General features: G+C 40.5%; 1 protein-coding gene across 2 annotated transcripts in view; it reads left to right on the forward strand.

Moving 5' to 3' along the window:
• LOC119734829 (anaphase-promoting complex subunit 4-like) overlaps window positions 1–12,347 on the forward strand; it is a 60,022-nt gene that overhangs the window by 1,314 nt on the left and 46,361 nt on the right. For both annotated transcript variants that reach the window (XM_038208409.1, XM_038208417.1), the window contains exon 2: window positions 4,255–4,458. In XM_038208409.1, coding sequence (XP_038064337.1) covers window positions 4,348–4,458 — 111 coding nt within the window. In that variant the 5' untranslated portion in view covers window positions 4,255–4,347. The remainder of the gene's footprint in view (window positions 1–4,254; window positions 4,459–12,347) is intronic.

Raw genomic sequence — 12,347 nt, forward strand, 5'->3', positions numbered from 1 at the left:
TCAACGCATGCGAAGCTAGAAATGCGCAACAAGTATTTACGCGATGCGCACACGCGTTAGCGATGCATGGTGCACTGTGCGCGAAACCGTGACGAACGTAACGCCGTTTATGCGCTTTGTGCACCATGTTATTATTATTTGTATCTTTCCTCCAGCACGTGACCCCTCCATGCAAGTCCGGCTATTTCTATGTCTCCATAGGTTTGTGCACAAACATGGATGCGCCCAGCAGGCATTACTTTGTACACGTGGACTGATGATACTGGGGCCTAGTTCTTCTCGTCAGACCCCCATCCCAAAAAACCCCCCAAAAGAGGTCCTATTTCGACGCACTCGACTGTCATGACTGTTTAGTCCCATAAATTACAATGTGACGGAAATACTGGACTACCTCCATATTTAATTTTAACGTCACACATCCCACATGTGGTATAAGTACGGAGGGTCCCGTTGCTAATTATCAACCCAGCTATAGTATGACTGCTAAATAGCACAAAATCGTTAAAATAATCGGTACCTTCACTTCAGAGGTCTAGTTATCCAACAATCATGGTAGGCCTAATTCGTCAAAGAATGCAGACAGTTTTCAAGGGCGGATCCAGAACACAATTTGGGGGCGGGGGGCAAAAAATGTTGGTCCCCAAAAAGTATGTCCACAAAAAAAATACGGCGTGGGGTAAAAAATTTGGATTCTAGATACTCTGTGGTGCGATCTGAGGCAATTTCTGACCACTTTAACCAATGTTTTTTTGAGGAAAATATGGTGGTGTACTCATTGCCTGCCTTTATTGCGCAGTCACTAAAAAAAAAATAATAATAATTGATTCGTTGGTTTTTTTTTGGGGGGGGGGCCATGGCCCCCTTTGGCCCGCCCCCCTGGATCCGCCTTTGACAGTTTTGAAAAAGCATGGCGTCTGTGATATTTACCAGACTGTTTCCCAGCCACCCTAATTATAGTCAAAAGGCCAATGGGGTCAGGGAACCAGACAAGAGCTTTAATCATCTACTGAGCGTGCGTCAACTTTGGCAAAGCGCATGGCTGCTGTTGCCTGTCATTCAAAAATCTTTGGCGCTCTGTGAAGTACCAGGATGGGGGGGGGGGGGGGGGGGGGGGGGGCTGGTACCAATTTTAATAGGGGGCACTGTTCAAATTCGACGATTATTAACACTCATTACAGAATGGTGTAACGTATTTTGAACAGGCGGACATTAGACCAGTATCATTTTTTTGGGGGTGTCACAGCAAGGGGGGGGGGGGGGTTCGACTTATTTTTTAGGAATTTGTATGAGAATTTTTTTTTTGGACAGAGCTGGAGGGGGGGGGGGGGGGTTGACCCCCAAAACCCCCCTCTAGATCCGCGCCTGGTTTGTGCACAAACCTACGGGAATGTAGGTGCGCGTAACGCACGTTTTACCCCATGCACTATTGCGTGTAGAGCGTCCATGATGGAACGGGCAAATTTGTGCACACTCTATGGCGCGTATGCACGCGCTGCCGATCTAGTCGTTTTATTCTATATCTATGCACCTAGCATGACGGCAGCAAGTGGCAGCAAATGGCACGCACTTGTACGTCTTCACGCGGGGAGTTCGTTTTGAAAATGTTTTCAACGTAAGCGTAGAACTTGCGCTTTATTTTCGGTAAACACGCCGCCCGCGGACATATTTTCCTTTTCTAAACCCAGCGCAAGCACAATTCTGGGCACAAGGAATATGTAAGCGAAATTTCAGCATCCTCCGTCAGGTAAAAATATGCAAAAAATGTCTTATTTTTTCCCCTATGGTGGTACATTTTATACCATGGACGTCAGTCGTAATGCAATGAAGACGTCGTCCAACCTGGGCTAGGTCCTAGCTCCATAGTAAGACGACTTCCTCATTGCATTACAACTGCGTGTACATGTGCGCTTTCTTGCAATTTGCGCTATCTTAAGAATGAGTGCGCATTCTTAAAAACGAGTGTGCATTCTTAAGAGTGAGCACGCAATCTGTAGAATGAGCGCTCATTCTTAAGATTGCGTGGGAAAATTACTTGCGCAATTTATGAATTTTGCCAAATCTTAACAAACACTGCACGGCATAATGTTAAATTAAACATATTAGAGGTTAAAGGCCAAGGGGAAATAATCATATCACAAGAAAAGAAAATGACCTATGCTTCTGTACCCATTGCAATACGATAATTTGAATTCAATTAAAGCTGTTAAAGTGTTACTATTGTTGTTTTTTCTGTCCCCCCCCCCCATGGGAAGTTTTGTAAAAATGTAGGACCTACGTTATAACAAAACTTCCCATGGGGGGGGGGGGGGAGACAGTTGGACATGGAACTAGTCTGGGAAGTGCTTCGTTTAGTCTAGACAAGTTGCAAGTCCCTGCACCATACATGTACATGTATGCATGCTGGGCAGAACACATGATCATGTGGAACACGTTACAATTCTTTCCACCAAACTGTTCTGTCTCTTACTATTTTCCCTTAATACGCATAATACTTTCATCTCTACTTTACATCGTTATATCTTTTTCTTAGTGAACTTGCATTGCCACAGTATAATTATTTAAGAACAGCCCAAGAATTAATCAGTGAACGAGGATGCAGCTAGACTTGCCAAGCGCAGCCGGTTCTCCGCATTCAAAAGATCGCTTCTCTTGTTGCGCATTCTTAAGAATGTGCGCTCAATCTGGAAGATTTGTTTTCTCGAAGATTGCGCAAGATCATCCAGTTGCGCAATCATAAGAATGCGCATGCACATTCTTATGATTGCGCAAATGACAAGAAAGTGCACAACATACACAACGGAGTCCAACCGATTGTGGTGACTCAAGTCTACCACTAGTCCGAGTAACTTGGACCCAACTTATCGCCTTTTTAACATTCGGACTTGGTCTGGCAATAATAGGGTCCAAGCTAAACCGCATCAGTCGGTCAACACAATTTTGTCCTTGACCCAAAAACCCAACATTGCCCAACAAAAACATCAGATTTCACCCTCAAAATGGCCTACAAATTACTAGATACGCCACCTGAGGTACAAGTAGACATCGATGATGGTTGTACTTTACTTACGATCCTGACAAAAGTAAAATTTCCCGTTCAATTCTGAGAGCTCCCCTCGCGATTGTGAACACGTTAAATTTCCGACTCGTGTTAATGTTTGAACGATGCGATGTGGTCATTATGCCCAGCGTACATTCGATGGTCCCTGTATCCCGAGTGCGATTCAGTTACCTAAGCCCGATGCATCGATTATGATAATGAGTAGACTGGATCTTGTTTGTAATCACAAGTACATTTCGAACGATATTAGGGAGTCGGGAACTAGGGCAGCTTTTATGGGCAGAAACCAGTTCAAGCTATACCGGTAGTTCCCGACTCCCTTTTACCGCTCAAAATGCCCTTAAGTTTACAAACGTGATCCAGTCTTCTCATTATCGTAATCGATGCATCGCGCTCAGTAACAGAATTGCACTCGGGATACGGGGACCATCAAGTGTACGCTGGGCATGAAGACCACATCGCGTCGTTCAAACATTAACACGAGTCAGAAATTTAACATGTTAACGATTGCGAGGGGAGCTCTTGGAATTGAACGGGAAATTTCACTTTTCATCCGGATCGTAAGTAAACTTCAGTACAACCATAATCATTGATGTCTACTTGTACCTCAGGTGGCGTATCTAGTAATTTGTAGGTCATTTGAGGGTGACATCTTAAGTTTTTGTTGGGCAATGTTGGGTTTTTGGGTCAAGGACAAAATTGTGTCAACCCGACTGATGCGGTTTAGCTTGGACCCTACAATCGCCAGACCATGTCCAAATGTTAAAAAGGCGATAAGTTGGGTCCAAGTTACTCGGACTAGTCTACCACTATTGCGTACTAAGGCTGCATCCGAATCAACTGTCTAGAGCTAGGTCTAGGTCCGGGCCCATTGAAAATACGCGGGGACGCGCTGACAATAGACGTAGCCGTACTTCTGGAAGCCCACATATTGAGAACATTGGTCATTCTACAGTTTTCTTAACCTTGGTCTGACCTTTAACTTAGACCCAAACAGGGCTCCCCCCTCTAGAATGTATCTATGGGACCTACATGTATATATGCAGTAAGGATATCAACACATGGGTGCGTTAATCCAACATGTCACAATCTCAAGCACTATTTAGTATCAGATAGTTATCTGTTATGTAATTAGATGTTGTATTACATGTACATGTATAAACCTGTTTCCCCTATTGTACTTTCACTGATTTCAGGAGAGTACTTCATCAGTCAAATCCAGTAGGAAGATCCTGAAGAAGAGTTGCCTGCTTTGAATTTGCCAGTATAATTATCTGCACCTAGACACTATGCTGAATGCATTCAGGCAGCTTGAGGAACGTAGTTTGTCATCAGAGGTGTTGCTACTGTGTTGGTCACCTCGTATGGATTTAGTTGCTCTAGCCAATATTAATGGTGAGGTGAGTTCACATTTGTAAATCACTCGAACAAAATGGAACGTGTACGGTAAGTCAGTGTTCGAATACATTTTGAAGATTAGAGTATGAGTACATTTCCATGAGTATGAGCAGTCAATGTGCACCCGGCAATGATACATGGCAGAGTTTTATTTGCAGTGCATTGACTCTCGCTGACCATATGTAGAATTCGTGAGGCTTCGCAAAGTGTTTGGCCAAAATGGAGTGATTAAAGTTAGTAAATAGCCTTGTGAAATGTGTTAAGAGTCTTAAACTTTTTCTACGCTCTCTGTACTTGTTCGGTGATCCTGACTGTTTCAAGATATTTTGGGACAAATTTGTTGTTTTAGAGAAAGTGAAAGAGTTACACTTTTGAACCTTTCCAATTCCATCCATGCAGGTTCCACCAGCGATTTTTATTTTGTTGCAAAATGTTTGCAAACATTGTGCAATTATATTGTCCGGGAGCTCAGCCAGGTTTACTCATAATTTCGAGTGCAAAAGGTTTGAGGTGTGGAATATGTAGAAGTGTTAGGGACATGTACAAAATGGGGCATGTACAAAATGTACATGTACATGTACAAAATGGGACATGTACATGTACAAAATGTGACTTGTACCAAGTACAAAATGGGACATTTAAATAACTGACATATATCAGCCATCTGGTTGCACATGTGCGCATCATGCATGTCATGTGGTTGCATGTGGTTGCACAAAGCATCATGCTGTTGTTAGGCAAAGCTAATCCGGTTTCCTACTCTACAACGGAGCAGTGAAATTCATGCACCCCCAAAAACATGGCATTTTGAACGTTGTGTTTCTCAGAATACATTGTATATGCTCAATAGATTGAAATGTTAAAATATAGCGGAAAAAGAAATTCTAAACTAATGTCGATGCTGAAACGTTAATACTGGTTACTGGTAAAGCTGACCTTCAAATCTGGAAGAAGTCGTTTGAAAACTTCCCCAAATCTATGTATTATATCAATTTCTAGGAATCTACTCAAATTGTAATTTTACGAGTAGTTAGACACTTATATCATCTAAGTATATTCCGAATTTCAGCTTAATTTGTTGTTGCTAACGCTTGCGTTACACATTGAACCATCGCTAAGGAAAATTTTGACTCGAAATTTTAGCCGACTAAACCCACGTGTATGGTTTTCTTGTAGCTCCGTAGGCACTATGGTTGACCAATTTCGGTCCGGCAACACAATGGACGATCGCATATTAGCATCATTGGTGTCACTGGGCATGACTTGGCATGGGTCTCGGTATCGACCAATGGAAGCCGGCAAAAAGGGTGATATTTATCAATTAATGACTCGTGAAGGAGGCTTTTACACAAATTTTTACTGCACACCATAATGGATAGGAACCGTATTAATATTTGTGAGGCTTGAAAAGATTGACAGACATTGCTAACGCCAGTGTTACAGCTTTCAAATATGCACGTAGCCAGGTCTATTTTTCCAATTTCAATGAAAAGTAAAGAACATATCACAACAATTTTTAGCACATACTTGGATCATTATAAGGCAAATAAACCCTGAAAGTTGCATTTTCAAAGATTTCGCCACCAAGGTGAACATGTAGTTTCATTCAAAATAAAAGGTTACATAACCTTTAGAAATCGCCCTTTGCAACCACGTGGCTGTATACATTAGGCTTGGGCGAATCCAGCATTTTTGGAATCGATTCCGATTCCGTCTGGGAATCGCGATTCCATAATTTGTGAAAAAAAAAAAAAAAAAAAAAAAAAAAATCAGAAAAACACAACAAAACAAACAAACACATTACAATAAAAACGCAAATAATGAGGTCATTGTGGGTGTAATGGCTTTCTTATAGTCATTTAATTATTAAACAAAAGTCACGTTTTGGGCAGGGAACACAATAAAATAAATGTTCGACAACTTTTGTTTCCCCTGCGGAAAACACGCAAGATCAAAATCAGAGCTCACCTAAGTTCGGCACTATCAATCAAAACAGTTATATTGTGGAAATCACCCTGAAAAATTGACATTTTCCATCGAAAGGGTCGCCAAACATAATATTGTTGTTTTCTCTTAGTTCCATATTTTTTTTTATGTACAATCAACATTTTATTTGGCAGCGTGATAATCATATCGGAATACATAGAATTTCTCCGCGCGATTTCATTTTTGATGGTCACGTAATCACGGCATGGATCGCTGGTAAATGATTCAACACTACATTCACGATTGATCGCCAAGTACCAGCCACTTCATGCCATTCATAAAAACACAATTTTCTACTACGCAGTTCTCATTCGCGTACGAACCCTGGAAACTTTTGATGTCGATGCGACTTGACTTTGCCGCTCTTGGACTTTTGAATGTAGCTTCAGAAGTTGGGACATTGCCAATGAATCCATATATACATGTACCTACGAAATTTACAGGAATATTTTGAATATTTTAATTTATTTTCCCCGATCTTTTGCCGATCCACCAGTCCAACTATTTTACAAGATTGTGTCAGTCATAGCAAGTGAACTGCGATTGCGATTGCACAAGCAAAATTTATAAAATCAAACCACGCCCTCGTGGAACGATATGCACATAAAAACATCACGTGGTTGGGTCGTGACAGGGGAAAACGAGACCAAGCCAATCAAATGACAGCATACACAGGCCCTCAGCACGTGCTCATCTACACAGGGAATCCCCGAGATGAGAAATACAGCTTGATTGTCAAAACACATGACGGCTCCGCTCCACATTATACAGTACATGGGCACCCAAGATCTTCCCCTCGCTTACGCTCGTCTGGTGTTTTATTCACAGCAGTTTTTAGGTATGAAATGCTTTTATGGAAACCTCGTATGCATGTGGAACTTTGCAGTTCATAGCCACTTGCCGGTTGCTTCAAACAACGTAAGTGCAGGACTGTATTGGTTTTTGATGGGGAAGGACAAAATAATCCGAGACAAACTCATTTTTTCTTCCTGGATTTTACAACAATCTTTTCAAATTTTCGGGAGCTGCATACCGTTTCCAGTGGCTGTGAAAAATTCCTGTGATGATAGGAAACCTGATTTGCTCAGACAAATGAAAAGTTGACGTCAAAGAAAGAAAATGATTCGTGAGAAAATGTGTAGCAGCAGTCAGGCGCGGCCACGCCGACAAATATTCCGTTCCGGCGCGGCACCGGCTGCCTTTGTATTACACAAATAAAATAGCTCACTTTGTGATATTTAATAGGCCGTGGAGCTGTTAAAGCTTTATGTAAGAGGACGGCTTCATCAGAGAGATGTACTATCAGTTTGTCTTTGACGCACTGCCTTCTTTTAAAACGGTAAAGGGGCCGTTTTGTTAAAGAATCGGATGTTCTTTGAAGGCGCGAAGACTGGAATCGACGCTCGGGGAACTGGAATCGGCTACATCAGAGAATCGATTCCTCAAAAAAGTGGAATCACGATTCCGATTCCGAGGTTGGGGTCGATTCTATTCGATTCCGGCGTGGATTCGCCCAAGCCTAGTATACATGTAGATCCTTGTCATTTGATATATTTGAACTTTTATTTCAGTACAAAATTTGTGGAAAATGTATTTCTCTCTTCCAAACCACCCCTTCACGAAAATCTTTGAACCCAAATCTGTAGTGCTGGTCTTTGGAACAATATGCGCTACGCGCAGCGCTGAACGTGCACACCAGCTGGCATTTCCACACAAATACTGCGTCATGGAACAAGGATGATCGTAACTGTTGAGTAGCATTTCCCATTCCCCATGGGCGATTTTCCATTTATAACACCCTAGTTCTACCCCATCCTCCGTATGGATTGTTAGTCGGGTAATTCTCAGATACATGTAACTGTTATGAATTTACTAATATTACAAAAGAAATCGCTACGTGTTATCACAAAGTTCTGTCCTAGAGATCACACTGGCCTCTCTTCAAGAAACTCAAAAGCTCACAATTTTTAATTTATACAAATATCACCTGGGTACAAATGTTTAAATTTGAAAATAATCTTCTGCCCTGGGAAATTGAATCATTGACTCAGAGGAATACGGAGGTCCACTTACATAATACCAGATCAGCAGCTAAGCTTCACATTGGGAAAGCAAGAACTACTTTACTTATTAAAATTTTTCGACATCAAGGCCCACTGCTCTGGAATAAAATCACACCAGTACCTTACTGTACAGAAGTATGCATGGTATTAAAAAGTACCTAAAGAATATTCTTATTTCCAATGTAATATAATAAGTTATTTATGCTGTAGTATTCAGTACATGCATTACGTTCTATCATTATTGTAGATATTAATGCAGTGTACAGGGTGAATAAAAAAAAAGCAAAACCAAAATGTCAGGACTATTGTTTAAAGTTCTACATGTAGCACTTTCAAAATCTAGGATATGAAAGCCCAATTCATAAGCTTTCTTTTAGTATAAGAATCATTCAAATCGCTCATGTCCGTTTTAAAGTTCTGTCCACAGATCATTCACAAAAAAAGGTGTGTGTTCTTTCAGCAAAGCGAGAACAATTCACACACATCCCTATGTGATTTGTTTTTGTTTTGTTGAAAGAACACTTACCTTCGTGTGATCCGTGGACAGAACTTCAAAATGGTGGTTCTGTTTAAAATTCTGTAACTTGAAAAGTTCATGAGTGATTTGAATGATTCTTGTACTAAAAGAAAGCATAAATGAATTGGGCTTTTGTATCCTAGATTTAGAAAGTGCTATATGCAGAACTTCATTAAAACAATGGTCCCAACATTTGGGTTTCGCTTTTTTTAGTGCTGCAGCCGAACTACCGAAACCGAACTAAAAATAGCAGAACTTGGCCTTCAGAACCGAACCCAAATGTTGGTTCGGAAGAGTTCGGCAAGTATTTGTTGCTAGCGCCAGGAATGCTAATGCTTGCAATGTAAGTACAAAATTAAAGCCCATGGATGTTTGGATTTACCGTGTTGACAAGTCACCGCATTCATCTTCATTATTTGCAGTGTTCTAGCAAGGCATATTGGGCCGATACGCTTTGAAAAAATGGTACGTACCTTGCGATTTTCTGAATGAAAAGCGTGCTCTTTGCATGTAATTCATCCAGCGTGGTCAGTATCTGGCCCAGCTGCTGCGCCGTGTTCCAGCGTGACGTACACAATGTAGTAAGTTTGGACCAAACCAATTGCGGTGAAGGGTGTGCTTTCCTCGGCAAAATTTACCAGTATTTTCATTTTTTTCACCGTGTCAAAATAAAAAAACCTTTTTATGGAGTCTGAAACCTTTCTCATGTTCAGAGTAAGTTCATAATTTTCACAATATATTTTTTTCGTAGAGAATGTATACGAAAAAGGATGTAATCTCCCAAAAGAGGGTGAAACACCCCTTTACAAAATTAATGGATCCGTCCACAGAATGAATATTCATGGCAGTTGCAAATTGAAAAGTTGTTATTTTTTTACGGTAGTACTTGTCAGCTTGTTGCTAAAAATAATTATGATTTCATAAGTTTGGCACAGTAAAAGAACAAAACTAATCAGCAATTATTGCCATGAGACAAGTTTTTGGTGCTCATCAGGGCATGCTCGGAATCATCTCCGTGGAAAATTTTGACAAGGATTTTGTGACGACACAACCGACGTGCATTGTTCAGCAAAGCGCAACGGTTGACCGAGTATGGTAGATTAGCATATTCATTAGTGTCACTCAATGTGTTTTGGCGTGGGACTCGGTATGGAAGCCGACAAAAAGGCTGATATTTATCATTTAATAACTGGTGAAGGAGGCTTTTCTCCAACATTATACTGCATACCATAATGAATAAGAACCATATTAATATTCATGAGTCTTGAAAAGATTGACAGATATCGCAAACGTTAGTGTTCCAACTTTAAAAAGTGCACGTAGCCAGGCCTATTTTTCCAATTTCAACGAAAAGTAATGAACACATCACAACAATTTTTCAGTGCATGCTCGAATGGAACTCGTCAGGAAAACAAATCAGCAAGTGTGGGAACATTTTTATCATAGTTTGCCGGGCTGGGCTGGGATAGTCTGAAGGCTGCGATAGGTATGGGGTAAACATGTAGCAATTTACGTTGTTCATTTCTTAACATCATAAACACAACAAAAATGAGATTCCTTCTTCAACTTGTGTGGTATAGCATGTGGAAATTGCAGTGCCTTTTTCTGTCAGACGTGCGCAGTACACACGTGTTTGTTCAAAAAGGGGAATGGCCAACATGTACAATGTATATGCTTTTCATTGTATCCCTATTATTGTACCATGGACATGTATTATGTATGCACTTCTGAAGTCGAACCGAACTGAAGTTCGGAGAGAAAAAAAATTGAACCGCAACCGAACCGAACTTTGAGGATCAGTTGCAGCACTAGATACTCGCAGACCAAATTAGGAAACAGAAGAGTGTGCAGTCTTGGGTTAGGTGCAGGTAAATCAAGTATATGGCTGAACACAGAAAAGCTGAAACAAACCGCCAAACGCGTTCCTTGTCAACTACCGGTACACTTTCAAATGGTGGAGCAGTTATCAACATAAGAAAAATGATTCGACAGTGAAATAAACGCCATTGATACTGCGTAAATGCGATCCATGTTGAAAGTGATCTGGAAACATGTAGGCCTTGAACAAGATCATACTATTACATCAAAATGAAAACACATTCACCATTGTATGAAAAGTAGTTTAAACATTATTTCATTACTTATTTGGGAAAACTAATTTGTATATATTCTTTCCGATGGCCATGCATGTAATAGGGCCGTGTCGCAGCCATGCAACCCAACCTACATACAAATGGAATTGCTTCACCCGCTTAATTCTATACCAACCTATATTATGATGCACATCGCTGTGGCCACGTGCTTCCATTATACATGATTTTTAGCTGTGCTCACGCCTCTCTTGGACAAGTTCTTTTGAAACATGAATATTTATGATGTTCAACAAAGACACCGGTCACAGTTGGGTAGAGCGCATCGTGTAGAGCTTCTCATTGGGCCATGAGCAGTTTCTACGCTGACGCCGTACTACGTTCGTTATAAAAAGGGAAGGAACACTATTTGGTCCACGACCCCCAAAGAGCCTTTAAGTGGCTAGGGTTAAAAGAGGTTGTTGGAGATGTCATGTTGTCCATCATGATCATGTTGTCCCCTTTTTAACTCACTATTCACAGCGATAGCAGGATACATGAACATACATGTATGTATTGTACTTTCATTGCTGACAATTGTGAGGTGAGAATATATATACAGCGTGTCCCAAAAAAATGTCCCTCTGATAGACTGCTTAATTAATTCCAAAATCAAGTATTATTCTCAATTTAGTGTTCAGATTTAGAAAGCCCATTTAATTTTGTAACTTTTGTGAAAATTTCATTGGTCTTGCTTCATTGGTTTTGAATACACAGTCTATTATGTAACAGCAGTGCTATTCAGCTCACTCCAAGTTTGCAGGTGGAAGGACGTGCAGAAGGACAATAAAGGTTTACAAGCTGGATATTGAAGGACAAACCATAAACTGTGAAAGCAAACATGACCAATGGAACTGAACTTTGATTAGTTTTCATTTTAAAAATAAATGAACTTGACTTTAGTTACTCAATAACAAAAACAACAACACAGTTGTTGAATTAAAAGTGAAGCATGGAATAAGGTATGTTATGTCTGTAGTGTGCATTTCTTTTTATCAAACTTGGAATGGGCCAGAATGCCCGGCTGTTACATAAAAGCCTGTGTATTCAAAACCAATGAAGCGAGACCTTTGAAATTTTCACAGGAACTACAAAATTAAGTGGGCTTTCTAAATATGTAAACTTAATTGAGTATAAAACTTGATTTTAGTAATTATTCTGTGGTCTATGAGAGGGACATTTTTTTTTGGACACGC

This window comes from Patiria miniata, unplaced genomic scaffold (genome assembly GCF_015706575.1).
Source record: "Patiria miniata isolate m_02_andy unplaced genomic scaffold, ASM1570657v1 HiC_scaffold_10, whole genome shotgun sequence".
Taxonomy (NCBI): domain Eukaryota; kingdom Metazoa; phylum Echinodermata; class Asteroidea; order Valvatida; family Asterinidae; genus Patiria; species Patiria miniata.